The sequence below is a fragment of the Rissa tridactyla genome, chromosome 2 (genome assembly GCF_028500815.1).
Source record: "Rissa tridactyla isolate bRisTri1 chromosome 2, bRisTri1.patW.cur.20221130, whole genome shotgun sequence".
Classification (NCBI taxonomy): Eukaryota; Metazoa; Chordata; class Aves; order Charadriiformes; family Laridae; genus Rissa; species Rissa tridactyla.
Genome location: NC_071467.1, coordinates 22,183,617 through 22,203,192, shown reverse-complemented (window position 1 = coordinate 22,203,192; position 19,576 = coordinate 22,183,617). Strand labels below are relative to the sequence as shown.

At 41.4% G+C, this 19,576-nt stretch overlaps 1 protein-coding gene across 4 annotated transcripts in view; it reads left to right on the top strand.

Moving 5' to 3' along the window:
* Positions 1-19,576, top strand: part of RIMS2 (regulating synaptic membrane exocytosis 2) — a 490,283-nt gene that overhangs the window by 454,404 nt on the left and 16,303 nt on the right. Inside the window, exon 1 of one of the 4 annotated variants that reach the window (XM_054192251.1) lies at positions 15,045-15,445. The exons of the other annotated variants lie outside the window; for them this stretch is intronic. Coding sequence (XP_054048226.1) covers positions 15,316-15,445 — 130 coding nt within the window. The 5' untranslated portion in view covers positions 15,045-15,315. Of the gene's footprint in view, positions 1-15,044; positions 15,446-19,576 lie in introns of those variants that run through there. 4 annotated transcript variants of the gene reach the window in all.

Sequence of the window (19,576 nt, the reverse complement as noted above, 5' to 3'; positions counted from 1 at the left end):
GATACACATCATCCCTGCTGGATGCAACGCAGGGCAAGCATAGAACCTGACTCAGAATTTGTGTACTGAAAGGGGCATAGATCCCTGAGTTCAAGTACTCAGAGTTGGTCACTGCTTTCTCAGACCGCTGTCTGAACACAGATTTTTATGTGTTGAGGCGTTCCAAAATAGAAGGGAAATATTTTTATCTCTCTTTACAGCTTAGAAGTTGTTAAAAAAATAAGAAAGTTTATTTCTTATTAAGTCATCTCAAATTGAAAGTTGTTAATGTTTTCCTGCCTCTGTTTTGACTCCACAGTCAAAATCCTATATTTGGGGGTTTTGTTTGGGTTTTGGTTTGGTTTTGTTTTGGTTTTTTTCACCAAATATAAAGTTACAGTTGTTAGGAAAATAATATAACAAAGCAGCACATAAAATATCATTATTCTGTCATATGCATCTCTGATGGCCCCGTGGCCTCAGAAAGCACCCAGAGCTAGATCAAGTAGGAAGAGATGCAACAAAGGTGATGAAAAATATGGAATAGGTAGGATTTTTCAGTTCAGAAAAAAATGACTGAAGGGGATGATTGAGTAAAGTCAGGAATACTGTGAAAACGACTACAGAATGTTTTATTAATTCCTCTCACAATGCAAAATCTAGAGCGTTGCAGGCAATTACCAGGCAAACAAACAAGAGGAAGTACTTCTCCACAATATGAATTGAAACTGTGGGACCCGTTCTTTAGGCTACTGTATGGACCTGATGTATTTACTGTCTCAAAAGGAGTTCAGACAAAATGAGTTGGATTGGACCTAGCAATGGCAATTAAACACAAAAGCCTTAACACAAAAAACCTAACTGAGAGAGCCTCTAAACCAGTGGTCATTGAAACAGAGGTGTTCTTTCCTATACTTTTTTTTTTTCTTACATGTGTTTCTTAGGCATTGGTACTAGCCGTGCTGACAGAGAGGATGTTGAATAATTGGACCTTTGTTTTTTCCTGATGTGTCCATTTTTATTTTCTTATGTTTTGTCCATATTTGTCTCTGGTGTGGGACATGAAAAAAGCAGTCTCATTATTAGACTATGTGGATGTTGGAAACCAGAAGTTTGTGTGATTTATCCAGCATGGCAGATTCAGCTCTTTAAAGAAACATCTCCCATTTCCTCACTGTGAACATTTCATCCATTAGAAGTTTTATATGACTTTTTGTAGAAGTCTGAGTAGCTCATATCAAAGCTGGTTTTCATTATCCCAATTAAACAGCTTCACATTGTGTTAAGCTATTTGTCTTTAATCCTGTTTAGGAATACTTATCTTTCCCCTAAGAACAATATTCTAACCATCATCTTAGGTTAATTAGAAAAGATTTTAAAGCAAAAAGGTGCAGCTGATTTCTATGCTTACCTGATGTACTTCTATGAAACCTCAAATTTAGAGAGGTTCATGGAGTAACTGCGTATTTGCCCAGGTGTAAGCAACGCCAGGAGGTGGCCCCATGTCTTTAGCAGACATTGTTTAACAGTTTAACTGTGCAATCTGTACCTGTCTGTTACATATCACATAGAACAGAGTAAAATAAGGTTTAAATTCAAATGTAAAACTTTTTCGAAATATTTACAGGAAAAAAGAATGTTCTCATATGGTCATTTGTCACATTTGTATTTAGAGAACATTTTTCCTGTTTTTTTCATGCATACAGGTCTGAAGTCATCTATATATTAAATGACCCTGAATCTAAAGATATTCCCCAAACTAAACGATATTAACATTATTAAACATGGTGCAACTGAATGATGGTAGCATGTAGAGAAAATTAGAAGAAGTTTCTTAACTAAACTTCATTAAAACATTAACTAAAGGCTCACATGGTAAAATTAAGAAAAGAGTCAACTATCTTTGACGCACTACATAATAGGCAGACCTAAAAAAAATGTATTCAAATAACTCATTTGCATTAGTGGGTTGCTTCTTTTCTAATTGAATTTTGTAGAGCTCTCTAAACAAGAATGCTGGTGCAGAGTCCTGATGAAAGTCTGACATTTGTTAAATCCACAAAAGATTATTTTAGAAAGTAACAATAGCCAGTATTCATACAGGAAAAAAAAAAAAGGAATTTTAATTAACAAAATGTGTATCTATTTTATTTTGTTTCTGAAACAAAAGGAGCGGGGTAGGGGGGGAAGAAATAAGCAAAGAATTATTGGCTTGACTTTTAGGGGTCTGAGAACCCAGAGTTCCTGACAGAACCCTCCGAAAGAAGTGGGAGGGAGAGTTTCTCAGCTCCTCTGCAAAATAGCTTATGTACTATTCAGATGAAATTTATGGAGACAGACTTAACGATCATATATTTTTTTATTTTTAACATATCATTTATATATAAGAATATTTCAAATTAAATATACGTTGTCTGTGAGATACGTCAAACAGATAGGCTGTCATCCTGATTGCTTTTTTCAGATCGTCATCAACTCCTACACTTTCTGCAGCGTAACACCATTAAAATATGATATAGACACAAGTTTCTGTTAAAAATCATAATTTAGCATTTTTATATACATATGTGTATATTTTTATATATGAATATAAATATACATGTGCATAGAGACAGACACACAAGTGTGTTCTACGAAAGAGCAGTCACAGTGTAGGTAGCCATCTCCGTCTGGACGGGGAGGTGGGAGGCAACCTGCCTGTTTGATCTACCTGGAAACTGGCCCATGGCCTTCTGTGTGGGGGAGTCAGAAGAAGTTCTATGTTGTACCACTGTGCACTCTGTTAGTTCAAAACTTGATGCACCAAAAAGGTTTGAGAACCTCTTTTACACTGCTGATAGTTTGGGTTTCTGTCATCTTGTAGGTCTGGTTCTATTACTTTTGTGGCTGTATGTAGTTCCTAATCAAGTCCATAGGTTTTCTATTTTCAGTTAACATTAGCTGTTAACTTCTCCAGGACTGAAAACTCTTTCATTTGCCCTAGTTGGTACTCTGGCAAAACAATTTGCTACAATCGGATTGTTTCAAATTTTTGTCCATTGACTACAGAGGGAGCTCAGACAATTGGCTTAAACTAGACTCCTACTTTTAATATGCAGAAGTGAAATGAGATGAATCTTGGTGCATATCAGTGCTACACAGCATAGCAGGGTCGCAACTACCTGAGCTGACTCCAGACAAACAAGTGACATATTCTGCAATACTATTTAGCCTGGCCAAACCCAGCACGGATGTAGTTTGCAGTACCCAAGTTGGGGCTCAAGTACCAGCTCTGTTGTGCTGCGCAAGTAAAATCATTATGTCACTCAGCATGAACCTTTCAGATCTTTTCTTTTTTCCCCCTTTCTTCTTCCCTTTAGTTAGAGAGTCTCTTTTCTTCTCTAACCCAGAGAAACTCCTTTGCATTTTGAGGAGTCATTTACCACTAGCAATGGGGACTGCTGTGACCCTTGAAAAAGAATACAATTACTCAATTACTGGATTTTGTACTGTTAAATGGACTGTTCTTTTTATAATCTTACCTGTGCTGGTTTTTATTGAAAATAGGTGATACAATGAGATAAAGAAAAAGGCAGACATTTCACTTTCCCTTCCACTGAGGAAATCATAGTCCTCACTTCAGTAAGCCAGCCTGAATTTACACCAGTGAAATGGCAATGGATACCAACTCTCTTTTAATATATATAGGTAGGCAAAGATTAGTAGGGTGTTACTTGCTAATAAATTTCAGATCTTTTATGCTGATGGAGATTATCCACATGGTAGGAAGTTTGTGCTGCTGATTTACTGAGGGTGGTGTAAATTTGGTGCCATTTCTTTCTGTTCTGCAGCCTGTGTTTTTTATCTGCTGTGCCTATCAGACTGTAAGCTCTTCTGAGCAAAAACTCAAACTATGACTTCATACAATGTCTTCTATATTCAGGGACAAGCTTTCTTGGTCTTCTAGCATTATCATTATGCAAATGGTGACTAAATAAGACAACAAAAAGTAGCCAGCTGAAGCTAAAGGACCAACATTTTGAAATACAAACAGACACAAAATATAGCATAATCCTAGGAAAACTGATCAAATTTGTGAATATTATTCACAGACCCATGCTCCTAGGTGATTTTGCAGATGAACAAAAGTGGCTTGAGGTTGACATCAATTATATCTCCCTCACCATTTTTTACTTTCAGTCACTTACACTTTAGGTGACAGCCTAAATTATACCTGAAAGATATTGAACCACGTATCTGAGGGAGCTTTGGAAAGTATCATATTTTTAGATCATCTTCAGTGGGACGCCTTACTGGCTGGAGAAGTAAATTTTATTTCTTAAGGCCAATGTAGGTAAAGAAGCTAAAGTTGTTGGCCATTTTGCAGGATCCAACACAGGTCATGCATGGGGCCAAATCTGTATCAGCACATTTGGTCTGTAAACAATATTAGCTAGTACTATTACTAGTAGTTACAACAGTATTAGTAGTAATGGCATTTACTGCTCTCTGTCTGTTATTCTCAGTCCTTAAATATGAAATTGTGAAAAGACGTCCAGTGAGGCCCTACATGTAATCCTATGTGAGTGAAAAGTTTCTAAGAGTTCCAGGTTATACACCCCAATTAAAACTTCACATATAGTGTTTTGAATCACGTTCGAACTCATTAATATAGTGATAGCATGGCTAACTGTCTTTCAAACAGCTAATTTATTTCCCAGGTTATTTGTAGCATTGTGACTCTGAGGCCAAATAAGTTGTTTGGCAAGCTGCCTTTGTATTTTGTACCTGCAATCCAATTCCTCTCTGGCAGTTTTAAATCTGTAGTAGTGTCATATCTGAGAGAAATAGGTTTCTGCTGTATTACAGCATTAAAACACACAGGGTTGGTCTCTGGACTGAGTCCAGTAGGCACAGAGTTACTCAAATCCATACTGTGATACTCTCCTACCCTCCAAAACAGCCATTTGGAAGTGATTTCTGGCCAGTTTCAACTCCTCCACCAGAACTGTACTGGAGGTGCCCTATAACTTAAAGCCTATGCTGTGCTAAAGACTCTTCTAAAAGTGTAGCAGTAAAATGTTCTATTTCACGTGCATCAGAGCGTGCCTTGATGTTGTATTTACTCATGTAGACATAGTTGTGGATTATCAGAATAAAAACAAACAAAAGAGAAAAATAAAATTGTTTTTCATCAGCAATGGCATTTTGGGATTCATGTGATTGTGTGATCATGGCTGAAGAGACACTGCTATGACTCAAACACCATGGAAATGAGAGCAGTGTAATGACAACAGCATACGTTTCTCTGCCAGGAATACAAACAGTGTGAAAACTTACAAAATAAAACTAAAATTTGTGATTTTGTCAGTTAAACATGACATCAGTAGATAAAAATATACGGTTTTCCTCTCTGTCATTTAGACCTTGCTTGGAGAGTATTTTTTATGGTTATTTCTGGATGGATCCCAGTGCCCACCGACTCATATTCTAGTCAGTGAGTTTAGAGCTGACCATTAAAATGAAAGTGTTTCATTAGTGAATTGAATTCTCGAAATCCTCTCAATCCCTTGTAAAATCCTCATTGAGACTTGCAGTAGTCACACCACGTATCTTTGCACCTGTAAGAAGTGAAATTCATGACCTCATTAAAATGGTGTGGCCTCCACTGACGTTCTGGCACTGTCAGGCATTTGGAGCTTGCCAGCTGCCAGGCAGCACTAACCGTAAGGGTGTCAATGGAAGCCAGGCTGGCTGGCCAGTGGAGCTGCTTACCTGTAAGCAGTGGAGCTGCTTACCTGTGGACTACACAGTGGCAGGAGCTGGAGTCTCCAACTCTGGAGACATTCAAAACCCACCTGGACGTGTTCCTGTGTAACCTGCTCTAGGTGACCCTGCTCTGGCAGGGGGGTTGGACTAGATGATCTCCAGAGGTCCCTTCCAACCCTATGATTCTATGATTCTATGATTCTATGATTTGAAAGAGCATAATTTACAAAATAGATGTGGCAAGGCTCTGCAGGGCTTTGCATAGCAGAAGAAGCCTCAGAAAAGCAGGGTTTGGTTGTTCCGCATTGAAATAATGCACAGGACCGTGGCATATACTGTTTCCAATAAATGTAGCCTGTGATCTCAAGAAAAGCAGATAATCTAATAGGCACAGAACTTTACAAAATCATCCCTGCTTAATATACATTAACCTTCTACAGGTTATGTCGAAATTATGTTACAGACCTGCAAGACAAATGTCTCTCTGCAGTGCTGACATTTGGACTCGCTAAAGCTTTCGCCACTTGATGATAATGTAATACTCTTATGTGGGAAACATATCGAACCCGCATTGTAGCGGCAATGTCCTCAGCAAACTGTGTGCTCTCTAGACATTGCAGTCCTTGAGCACAGAGAACAGCGTGTGACAGGCACATACCTCGCTTTCTGCCCTGTTGTTTTCATTTGTCATTTTCACACGTTGTTTGCAAAACGCATTTCATCTCAGTAGGGATTTTTTTTTTGTACCTTTTTTTCTGGAAAAATACAAGCATAAAGCTCACAGGGTGCTTTTGCACAGTGTATCTTCTTCAGTAACATCAGCAGACTGCTGCATCAACACAGGTGCATTGACTGGTCGCATTCATTGCGCTGCGCAGGCTGCTCGAGCGCCAGTAGCTCTGTACTGGTTTTGTCCCTTCTGTACTGAAGACTGCACTATAGAGGGAAATAAATTGTGTTTCATGAAGTTACGGTTTCAGAAACTAATTGCGTTGTCCTCATCTGAGATGCTTTGAAAACCTTCAGTGGAGTGAGTAGACAGGCAGCTGAAATAATAAGATTTGAGAGTATATGTGAATAACTGCAGCTCCTCTCTAAGCTGGTGGGTCTGATGAATTATAAAGAAGGTTACTCCCAGAAACAAACGGTGAATTAGGATCTAAATGGAGAGAGCAGATAGTCTCCATGTATGCATTTAAAAAAACCCAACCAAAACAACAAAACAAGACGAAACAAAAAATACCACTTGGTTTTGGTTTTTTTTACAGCTTGATATTGTTTCCTGTGAGTTTCTTTCTCAAGAACGCTTTTTCCTTAGAAGACCATGTACATTTTTATTTCTGTGCTCTTTGTTTCTCACCCCGATGAAGCATTATGAAGTAATATATTTTGCTGAGCTCTAAGACACCTTGTGGTTTGCAGATTGCCTTGTGATCACAAAGGTGTGAAATTATTTTAATCAAAATAGAATTACTCACTGCGTAGAGGTTTTCTGCTCCAATTCTGACCTCTCAGTTACTTGTGAGCTAGCTACACTGCCTTGCTGCATGCTAGCCCATTAACAACTCCCTTTGTTATTTAGAAAAATTATGACTTTTGGTTTTGTGGTTTTATCGTAAACATTGGAGGGGAAAGTTAAATATATTTTATTTAAATAAGAACAGACAGTCTTCACATGTGACTAATATTGGCGTTAGAGCAAAAGAGAGACTTATATTTACAGATTCCTTTCATGTTCATTAAAGAAGGCATAATACAGAAGAGAATGCCAACTGCATAAGGAGACCTTATAGTGGCCTACCAGTATCGTAAGGGGGCCTACAAGAAAGCTGGTGAGGGACTTTTTAGGATGGCAGGTAATGGTAGGACTAGAGGGAATGGATTAAAACTAGAGATGGGACGATTCAGACTGGACGTTAGGAAGAAGTTCTTCACCATGAGGGTGGTGAGACACTGGAACTGGTTGCCCAGAGAGGCGGTGGAAGCCCCATCCCTGGAAGTGTTCAAGGCCAGGCTGGACGGGGCTCTGAGCAACCTGATCTAGTGGGAGATGTCCCTGCCCATGGCAGGGGGGTTGGAACTAGATGATCTTTAAGGTCCCTTCCAACCCTAACAATTCTATGATTCTATGATTCTATGTTGTTTAAGAAACTAAAACTGGTATCTCCCATGTTTCCGGGAAGAAAAATCTTGCTACTTTTCCATTTCTACCTTTTAAAACATTTTTTATGTTAAAATTTCCCAATTTCATTTTCAGAAATGGAAATCTGTGGTTTTGGAAGAGCCATAACAAAAGCAATTGCTTTCTGCTCTTCAAATCTGTATCCTCTGAAAATGTGCAAGACTTTGAAATGATCCCTACAAGGGCTAAATTGCTTACAGGTAGAGTTCTGCTGGCAGAGACTGTTTAAGGTGATAGGAACACTGGGAGCACTTTTCCAGTGTAGGAATACTGGAATCAAGTACCAGCAAATGAGCCCTAATGTGGGCATGCAAAACAAGCAACTCTAGGAAAATCCTGTTTTGCTGATGATATAACCGCACTTGCGCTAACAGCTAGGGAATTCTCCCAGAACAGCTGTGTCAGTCAGCAAAGCTATTTTGGTAGAAATCTGTACTGTGTACCTAGCTTGATATTTGGGGTGGAGTTGACCTTACAGTAGAAAATGCCAGAAAAACTGGGAGAATGGAAAAATTTACCATTATCATGTAAGCAGATGGAAAAGCGTGGCTGCATCCTCCATGACTGCTTAGTAGGGAATGCTCAGAAAATCCAAAATGTATTGATTTAAAAAAAGAAGTAGAATTTAGAAAGCTTATATCTGATTGCTGGGCATAGAAACAATGTAGGAATGGTCATTATGTCATGAAACTTCAAGAAGAGTAGGAGACCACCGAAGGTTAGTGCTGCATGGATTGGGAGCCATTGCCCTGGGATGGAGTTTGTCATCATGTTAGTCATGATCAAAAAATACTAAAGTGAGAATAGTGAATTGTTACGTGATGGGAAACAGCAAAAACAGCCATTACTTTGTGAAGGACCTTGTTGCTTTCTGGAATCTGCCCCTTCCAAGCTCTTGGCTGGTGTTGGCACGTGCCCCTCTCTGTAGGCATAGGGACAGCTGGCACAGTCCTAACATTTAGCAAATTAAAGCAAGCAACAGCTTGTTATTGCACATTACAAGTTTTCATACCTAAGCCCTGTTGTACACTGACTGGGAAGTACTTTTAATGATCTTTTCAGTGTATTGTTTTAGCTTTTTTTTTAAAAAAAAAAAAAGCTTAATTTGGTAATAGTGGCAGTCTTATATCCCAGTGATACTTAAACTGGACAAATTACTGGAAATTCCTTGAATAATAACTTATTTGGACAATCACATTTCCTCCAGCTAACACTGGTATTTATTTTCCCTTTTCCGTATTCCTAGAATTAGATAAATGCTGGGTTTTCAAACGGGGTTATTTTGGGGAGGGGGAGATAATTCAGTTAATTCTTCTGAGGCCCTTGATGCTTAGCAAGTGTTTCTTCTCTGTTGACGTGTGTCAGCGATATCTGCTTAGTGAAGGCTGAGGGTATGAGAGGAAGCCAAAACTCAGTTAAATAAAACACGGTCTGGATTGCACCTCCGTGGTAGGCTTCGGGGACTGTCCCTCGCGTTGTAAGAGGAAGCCATTTGCCCTTCTTGTAGTGACACATTGCACAAAGATTTCTCCTAAGTGGAAAGTCATTAAAGAGTTTGAATTATACTTGTAATACGTTATGCCTAATAGTTGATAGGTGTAGTGCAAGTTAAAGATAATTAACCCATGTAGAAAGCTAGGCAGCTGAATTGTCTTTTCTGAAGACAACCACGATGAAAATAAATCTCTTCTGTAGCAAACAAAAGAAAGCTGTGGGCAACAGTTGACAGAAGAGTAGAAAAGGTGACAAAGGAAAGGGCAATAACTCCTTTCCAGGCCCATTCCCAGAATATCTTCCTTAACCCCCCATAAAAGGGGATGTTTAGAAACTTTAGATCACCTTTCCATAGTGTCTGCACTGGAGAATCCTCTCAAAAATGTGCACAAGGCATTAAGAACCCCTTGATGGCAATGTGTCTTGTGTTCAGGAGCTGGAGCAGGCTTCAGCAATTAATCCATAATATAGGCAATAAAAAAAATCATCCGCACAAATAATTTTGCATTCTTCAAGTCCAGGACATTATGAAGTCCAGGTTCAATACACAGACGTAGCAATAGAAGGTAAAGAAACTTTTTTCCTTTTTTTTCTTTTTCCCTAGGGAAAAAGGTACGTTTTCATGAAGGAATCATCAAATCGTTATGTTTCCAAAGCATCCCCATTTAAAGTCTAGTAATTTGTGCTTACTTGGAGCATGCTTGCTGAAATACACCCAGTTACAGTCTAAACATGGAAAAAGATGGAGAATACATTAAATTCCATGTTAATTTTCTTAATTACCACACATAGTGTATCTATATAAAAAGAGAAAGACGTTTATTAAATTCAGAATCGCATTATTGGCTGGCTGTATATGTGGCTAGTGCCACAAATTCATGTTACATGCCATTTTTTAGTAATTTTTGGGTAATACAACTAGTAAGCAATTGCGTTGCTAGTTTGGTAGATGAGCCACCAAAATATTTTATAATATATCTGACGCTACAAATAGAATTGCCTCAGGACAGTACATACATTTATAGCAGATGTTTGACCTTGTTCTGTTTGACCTGGATTCTTACAACGCACTGTTCTTTCAGCAAACTATCAGAAAATGTTAAAGAAATATGATACCTGGGAGTCTCGTGCTTTGTCTTGATATTTAGCATTGAGATGGGATGTGGATGCATTTCCTTTAACAGGAATTTGATTCACTTGCAACTGGTGATACAAATCAATGAGTAGCAGTTAAAATTTTAAAAAAATGAGCAAAACAACCAGGGGATGTTGTCAATATCAGGGTAGTGATCTTGTTTTCTGCAGTCAAGGCATGTGTCTAGATTGCCATCAATTAGATTATTTGTATAATGCAATCATTAACAACTGTTCAAGGCGAGCCTCCCCAAATCTCAGAATCCTCACAATTTGTGGCTTTCTTATCTCAGTTATTCATCTTTGTTTATATTCTTCTCTTTAAACCTTTATTTTAAAGAAAGAAAATCAGGAGAGTAAAGCATATTTAAGAAGCTTGGACAGGATTGTGATCTGGTGCTTTTTCACAGATTTACTGAATAGGGGTCTTGTGTCGCAACCTCTATTTGGGGTAATTTGGAATTGACTACGGATTGTGGAATATTTAAAGTGATTTTCTTGGTAGAGGCTGATTTTATCAATGAGAGTTACACTTTTTTTTATATACTGTGCAATATTAGCAAAAACATCAACTTGTTATAATCGCTGTGTCTGCCAGGTCTTGTTCAGTGCTGAGGGGCTGAGAGATGTGGTGGCCCCAGCACTGTGGCACGGCTTCAGAGTGCAGCCAAATTCCCACCAAGGCCACATACCACCAACAAAGTGCCCCGTTGGCAGCTTGTTTGGCGCAGCATAGAATCACAGAATCATAGAATGGGTTGGGTTGGAAGGAAGACCTTAAAGATCATCTTGTTCCAACCTCCCCTGCCATGGACAGGGACACCTCCCATTACACCAGGCTGCTCAAAGCCCCATCCAACCTGACCGGCAGCATGCTGACCACCCCTGCGATGGCCATGTCGCGATGGCAGAACGTCTGTGTCAGAGGGGGACTCCTAGTTTCTGATGAGGTCAGAGCTTAGGGAGAAGTCGTGGAGGTGCTCACCCTCTTACTTAGGAAGGAAAACTTGGGAAGAGCAGGCTGCTTGAAAGCTTGCTGGCTCCTCAGTAGGTGTTATTTCTTCTACAAGGGATGCTTCTAAAGGGAGTACTTACAAAAGGAGTATTTCCAAATGGGAGTGAAAGCAGATTAAACAGATGTTACAAATCGGTTGCTTTCCTTTGAATATATATTCTACAGTTTGCCTGTATTTTTGTAAATACCTCCAAGTTGTCCAACTGTTGTTTTGCCTTTCTCTGCATCCTCGTCGTCATATTCAGCTTTATTCAGCTGTTTTCATGAAAGTCTTCAGTAGTTTAGATGAAATGTATTGAACATTAACTTTTTTTGTGTCCAGCTTCTCAAAAGCAGTCATGAATTTCTGTTCAATCAAGCCTCTGACGCTTTTCTGCCATATCTTACACTGATAAAAATGTTGAAGTTACTTTGTCTGCTTTAGTGTTTATAGAAAATTCTGTAGTCACCAAGTGCTTAAAAGATATCTTTAGCAATTACTTCAATGTGTTTTATTATTTTTTGCCAATTACGTGATAATTGTATATTAGAGATTTATTATTATTACTATCATTATCATTATAATTTATTTTAGAGCTGTTTGCTTTATAGTCTTTTAGTACTGTCTTTTTAGAGTAATCTGTAAACAGAAAAAGTTCATTCTGCAACTTGAATATACTTTAATGTGATGTAGTACTGGTGCAAATGCAAAGGGGGATTTTAGAGGGAGTTCTGGAGGTCCTTCAGGCTAACTGGGTGTCCACCTCAAACCAGAGTGGCAGGCTGTCTGTCTCAGCAGCTCACCTTCCTGATAACCAGCAAAGAGTCACAGGTGTGTTGGGAGGTGAGAGCCTTTGGCACGTAACCACAGAAACATGAACTTACATAGAATGATCAACTAAATACACATTTTGGTATATGGCCTGAATGAGACGTCTAAAAGATGTCAAAGCCTAGATGAGTTGCCTGAGACATCATTTATTGCTACTGCGGAGGGACAGAGCATTTATCTTGTTCTAAAATAAGTACTTACGGTGTCACATGAAACATGTTTTATTAGGACTACGAGAATACATTATAATGATCTAGAAATGAAAATACTGTGCATATTGTAAAAATAGCTGTCAAAACTCAGTGTGTTCCTATAGATTGTGTGATGATGGGTTCCATCCCTGAGTGCTGAAGTTCTATTAGTTTTTGTTCCTTATTCCTTAGCAAAGCACGAGAGTAATAGTGTTGGCTGTTTATAATCTCTTATTATTATCCAGGCACAAATATTCCTTTCCAAGCATCAACTCAATGAAATACGCTCCAGGTGCGTGTGACTCTATACACGTTCTTCTTCTCCTAGACAGGCTGGAGAGCTGGGCAGAGAAGAACCTAATGAGGTTCAACAAGGACAAGTGTAGGGTCCTGCACCTGGGCAGGAAGAATGTCAGGCACCGGTATAGGTTAGGGGTGGAACTGCTGAAAAGCAGTTCTGAAGAAAAGGATCAGGGGGTCTTGGTAGACAGTAAATTATCCATGAGCAAGCAATGTGCCCTTGTTGCCAAAAAGGCCAACGGAATTCTGGGCTTCATAGGGAAGAGTGTGGCCAGCAGGTCTAGGGAGGTCATTCTCCCCCTCTACTCTGCACTGGTGAGGCCACAACTGGAGTACTGTGTCCAGTTCTGGGCTCCCCAGTTCAAGAGAGACAGGGAACTACTGGAGAGAGTCCAGCGTAGGGCAACAAAGATGATTGAGGGACTGGAGCATCTCCCTTATGAGGAAAGGCTGAGAGAGCTGGGACTCTTTAGCCTGGAGAAGAGAAGGCTGAGGGGAGACCTTATTAATGTTTACAAGTATCTAAAGGGTGTGTCTAAGGAGGATGGAGCCAGACTCTTTTCAGGGGTTCCCAGTAACAGGACGAGGGGTAATGGGCACAAGCTGGAACATAGGAAGTTCCCATCAAATATGAGAAAAAACTTCTTTACGGTGAGGGTGACAGAGCACTGGAACAGGCTGCCCAGGGAGGTTGTGGAGTCCCCTTCTCTGGAGATTTTCAAGACCTGCCTGGATGCAGTCCTGAGTAATGTGCTCTAGGCAATCCTGCTTTATCCTGGACTAGATGATCTCTAGAGGTCCCTTCCAACTCTGAAAATTCCGTGATTCATGAAGAGATTAATTTGGCTTCAAACTGGCGTTCTGTCTGCAAAGTTTGTTAGATCAAACCCTAAATATCATTTACCGTTGCTTTGAGGGAGCCCAAGACCTTTTAAAGAAAATTGAAAAAAAAAAATCACATTTATTATCATTACTGTTTAAGGGGCCAGTAAGAAAACAATAGCCATGTGCAAGGTTTGATACTGGTTTTGCACTGTCATGAACTATAGTGGAATAAGTTATTCATACTGCAAAAGACTGCTACAGTGGCTTGTAGCTCTTTTTAATGTTGTCCAGTGCTTTAGTTTCTTGTCATTTTGGAGGGAAAGGTTGCCAAATGCTACACACTCCATTAATATAACATAGTGGATAAACAGAAAAGAAAGGTAATGTTAAATAGTGGTGAGGAAAATGCGGAAATAAAATTGAATCACAAATAAAAATGTGTTGTAGCTATGAGCAAATTCTGTGAATTCAGAAAAGATATACCCGTGTTTGCTAAGGAGGCAGGCGTGCTTAAGAGAAAAATAGCTTGCCTGAAGTAGAGGAGAGGTGAAGGTTTTGCCTGTGGCTTGTGGGGCTGATTCCTCGCCAGATGCCGGGCCAGTGACAGGACCAGAGACAATGGGCACAAACTGAAACATGGGAGGTTCCCTATGACCATCAGGGAAAACTTTTTTGCCTGTGAAGGTGAGCACTGACACAGGTTTCCCAGAGAGGCTGTGGAGTCTCCTTCTTTGGAGATACTCACAGCCAACTGGACACCGTCCTAGGCAACCAGCTCTAGGTGACCCTGCTTGAGCAGTTGACCTCCAGAGGTCCCTTCTGACCTCAACCTTTCTGTGGTTCAGTGATTCATAAAACCACCATTCTCCACAGAAACACTTCCGAAGAGCAGACACTTGCCCGTTGGCTGCGGGTCAGGAGTGCTGGCAGCGGTCACTACCCTGAGCTACCCCGGTGCCATCAAGGCGCTCCACGCCTGGGCGAAGCGTGGGGAGTCACCGGGACCTTCTCCCCGTTCCCAGCGTCCCTCTGCCCCCCCGGCGGGAGGCGGAGGGGAGCGCTGGGACCGGCCGCCGGCCCAGCGGGGACCGGGCGGGGAGGAACAAAGTTTGCGGGCGGTGCCTGCGGGACGGCCCGCCGCCATCGCCCGGCGCCGCTTCCCGGTCCTGCCTCCGCGGCGCGCTGGGTATTTACAGCCCCGCCGGCGAGGCTCGCACGACGGGTGCCGTCCGTCCATCCGTCCGTCCCCCACCCCGTCCGTCTGTCTGTCCGTCCCCCCGCCCCGGTGACTTACGCCGCCGGCTGACGGCTCACCCCGCTGATAGGCGGCCCCGTGCTGGCTGCGGCGGCCCGCCCCGCCGTGAGCAGCGGCGCCGGCGGCGGCAGCGGGGCTGAGCCGGGCAGAGGCGGGCAGAGGAGCGGGACTGAGCCGGGCAGAGCGGGGCTCCGCGGCGCGCAGCCCGCCCAGCGCTTCCCGCCTCCCTCAGCGTCCCCCCCGTCCCGCCGCGCAGCACGGAGCGCCCGCAGAGGGCTCGGCTCCGCGCCCCTCCGCCCCGCACCGCCCCGCTCCGCGCCGCCCGCCGCCAAGACGCCGCGCTTCTTGTACCGCGCCAAAGGCGGGTGCCGCTCGGCCAAGATGGGCCGGCAGACGGCGGCCGGCGGGCGCAGCATGCAGCGGTCGCAGAGCCGGAGCAGCCTCTCCGCCTCCTTCGAGGCGCTGGCGGTCTACTTCCCATGCATGAACTCCCTGGAGGAGGAGGACGGAGGTGAGGGGCCGTGGCGGGACGGGGACGGGACTCCGGGTTGCTGCCGGGGACGCGGCGGGGGTCGCGGTCCCGTGTCCCCCCTCCCGGCGGGCGGGCGGCGGCGGGGAGCGCCGTGTGGGCACGCGGGTCCCGGAGAGTTACTTTGTTAAGAGAGGGCTTGGTGAGACACGGCTCCTAACTGGAGGACGAGGTGTGATTTAAAAGACGATGTGTATCATCGCATTGGAAATTAACTTATTAGCTGAGCTTCAGTTATATTTTTTAAAAAATGGGGTAGAGGGGCTTCTTGTTTTCTGCTCACTCGTAGGGAAAACAAACCACGCTTCCTCACGAGTGCTTTTCTGACAGTACATGGACTTGCTCAGGTATCCCCTGGCTGGTATTGCAACATAATTTACAAAGAACACCAGATTTGAACCGCTAAATACTGGCTCTGTTTCACTTTTTCTTCAGAACAGCAGTGTAGGTAGGACACACAGACCCTGCGGGTCTCACTCACAGTTCATCTCTACTCATAAAACTAAGTCCAACCAGTAAAGCGCGTGTGTCATCTCCATACATTCATTGCATTAACGTAACAAAGAAGAGAAATGCAATGGATTTTCTGTATAGCTGTGGCCAAAAAAAAAAAAACCCAACAAAAAACCCACAAACCAAAACCTAAGACAGCTATCAAAAAACCTGAAAAATAAAGAGTTCCAGTTACTATTTGGAATGTGTGTAACATATGTGTGTGCATAGTTAATCATGGCACCAAACCCTATGCAAGAAAGAACTTGAGTTTCATGAGCTTGTTTTGAAAACGCTGGTTTTGTAAAGAAAATAATGTGGTGTCTTTAAGTATGTTAACGTATAGGAGGAATTTACCATCTTGCTAGTGTTTATCAGAAATGATTCAAGTTTTTTAATTTCATTAAGACTAATTGAGCATATTGCAACTTCAATAGATTTGAGCAATATCAAATTAAGATGTCAGTATTGGTAAAATGCCGCTGGACATACATGTATGAACTATGCATGCACACCATTCATAATCTGTATTTAAAATATCTGCAAACGCATAGATCGCCTTCCACACCTCAGGCTGAGAGTTCAGTGGCAGTGTTTGTCCCCAGTCTTCACACGTCTTGATTTATCTTTTTGTGTCCCTGAAGTCCCTTCTCCAAAGCTTCTTTCCTTCCTTCTCTGATGCGAATGCCGAGGTGATCCCTCGTGGTGTCCCTGCACCCTGCCCTGGGGCTGGCCAGGTTGCCCCTTTCCTCCCAAGAGGGAGCCACTCCCTGGGGCAAAACGTGCTGTCCTGCAGGACTCTCGCCTGTGCCCGGCCTTGAACAATGGAGTGAACTGCAAAATTTTGCCAATAGACTGCAGGGTGGGCTTCAGAGGGCATTTTCAATCTTCTGATGTGCTAATAAACTCTAAGACTGAAAATACACATTTTTAAAACACTGAAAATATCATAAATTATGCTAGATGTGCTTAGGTATTCTTTGAAGATTTCTTTTCTCTAGCATTCCAGAATAGTTATCTTTTCAGTCCTGATTATTAGTTGCAATAATTGCATTAATCCTGTGTAAAATCAGAGTATTTATTTGTTTTGTTCTGGTCTGTATTCTTTACTTCTCTAGGAAACACTTAACTTATTCCTTGGTTGAGATCTGTGAATGTTTAATACTGCTTACTGGTTCAAAGAAATATGTAATATATGGAAGTCAATAGAGGAATATCTATTAATTTAAGGGTAGTTGTAATGTTATATTTAGTTGTGCTGGCAAGTTACTTAAACAGAGGTGTTGAAAGAATGTATACTGCTTTTTTTTACATGTTGTGTTGGTTTATGTTACCTGTTCCTCTTTAGATGTAGCCTATGCTTGAAAATGCATTTCATGTATTTCCAATGAAAAAATAGATATAATCACGATGCAGTTTTTATGGGGCTGAGTTTCTGCTACCTGAGATTTCAGACATATGAGGTTACAGAGGGAGTGACAGGCATGACAGCTGAACTCTTTTCCCAAGTGCTCTCACTGAGATTAGGAAGAAAAAAATGCAGTGGGTTTTTTGATGGCGAGTCACTTCTGCACTCAGATTGGAATTTATTGTCTTCTGGGTGCTCCTATGCAATTATAATTATGTACCACCAGTGTCCTTAAGTGTGTGTGGTTCGTGCAGTCCCATCTTCACATACTTAATGCTCTTTTACAGTGTTATCTGAAAAAGATTAAAAGAACCCACTTCATAACTTATCCATCCTCAAGGTGTTGTTATTTCTGTGCATGATGGGTATCTTAAACAAAGATGACCTGCTACAGGGGTGATTTCGCATTTCCCACTCATTCACATTTTTAGTACAAATAGAAAATCTGACCTGCTGGGGCATTTATTTGTGATACTTTTGTTCATTAACTGCTGAAATTAACACACTGGCCCATAGGTATATCTTTGCGTATGAAAGAATATGAGTAATGTCAAATTCCGAAGTAACTGAATAGTAACTCAGTACAATGTATTAACAAGAATAATTTTAGGAACTGTTTTTGAACATGATGATTGAGAAGACCCATTTGAGTGTCAGTTGATTAGAGAGACTTCTTAAGCCAAGCTGTAATGTACTGAAGAAGTGGGCTGTGGAAAGGCTGCAGTTTTCCACTTGGCAGCCATGACCTTGCCGTGGGTAGGCCTGAACTTGCCATGGTCATCCAGATTTACAAGCCAGGGAACTGATTTCATTCTTGCATTTCCTACCTGCTGTTCAGTTGGATGAGTCCTTCAAGTTTATTTTTAAAGGAGTTTGTTATTCTTAGCTGTGTCTAGTAAAAGGTAATGAAAAATCAGTTTTTTCATCATCAGTTTACTTCTGGCACGTGTGCGTGTGCATACACAGACCTAACATGTCAGATGGTACCAGAGCAAATGATGTATGCTAGCGAAGTATCAAGGTTATCGAAGGGTGTCTTTTGCATTTTTTGTTAGATTCATTGATGACAAAGTGTACAGCCTGCATTGCAAAGTGAGAATTGGCATCAAGCGGTGCTTGGAACAGATTTAAATTACATGGAAATTGTTGGAGAGAGGTGTGTAGTGCAGAGGGCAAATCAGTACCTGTCTGAATTCCAGCTGCTCTTGAAGCATCCCAAGCCTCACAATTGTCTGAAATCCTGGCTTTGTTGAAATTAAAGGAAATTTTGTCATTGAATTCAAAGGACCAATGTAAATGTGTGTGACATCCTTTTAGATGTCTGTGTGGTAGTGCAAAATTTCAGGCACGCAATATATTTAAAAGTAGTGGAGTTTACGAAATGTTCCTGTGACACAACTGGAAAATGTGTTAGAACAAGTGAATTCTTACATACAAAAAGGTTACTGGAGAAGAATTACAGTTACCCAACATGCACTGAGAAAGAAGAGAGGGGCCCGGATCGCATGTGGTAACTAGAAGGTCTACGTCTGTTTTTATGAGTGGGACTGCGGACTTAGTGCTTCCTCAGATTACACCGTGTGGATTGTTTGCTGTAATAAATTTGCGCTACAGTTTCCTTTTTATAACTCTATTTACATTCACTTCTGATTTGCATTTACACTGAAGTGTTGATGTAAACTGTTAAATAACAGGTTGCCAGGAGTGCAGCTATGGAACTGTTAGTCATGGCAAGATCTGCCTGCAGAACTATGCCTGCCAAAAGGGAGTGTATTTCAGTTTAATGTCTTCTTTTCCCAGTTTTTGGGTGGTAGTGAAGCTATGAGATTCACGGGGAAAGTAAATGCTTTGCAGGTGCTGAAGACAATTCAAGAGATAATTTATGATAATTTGAGACATAAATTAATTCAGAAAGAACTGGAAAGCATCTTGGTCTCCCAGTATGTTAGAAAAACAAAAGGCAATTGGGAAAAAAAAAAAAAGCCACAGAATGTTCTTCAGCCCAAGACAATCATGCCAAAAATAGCAAAAATTAGTTGTGTTAACTGAGGAGAAGATACATTACAATTTTGCATATTGATGGTTACCAAAAGAAGTATCTGAGTGCTGCTGCAGGAGTTCAGTAGGAACAGAGGCACATTATACGCTCCTGTCACCTGGCTGATGACTATCTGGGGAACTTGCCTGAAGGGTTGTTTGATCCCACATAGGTA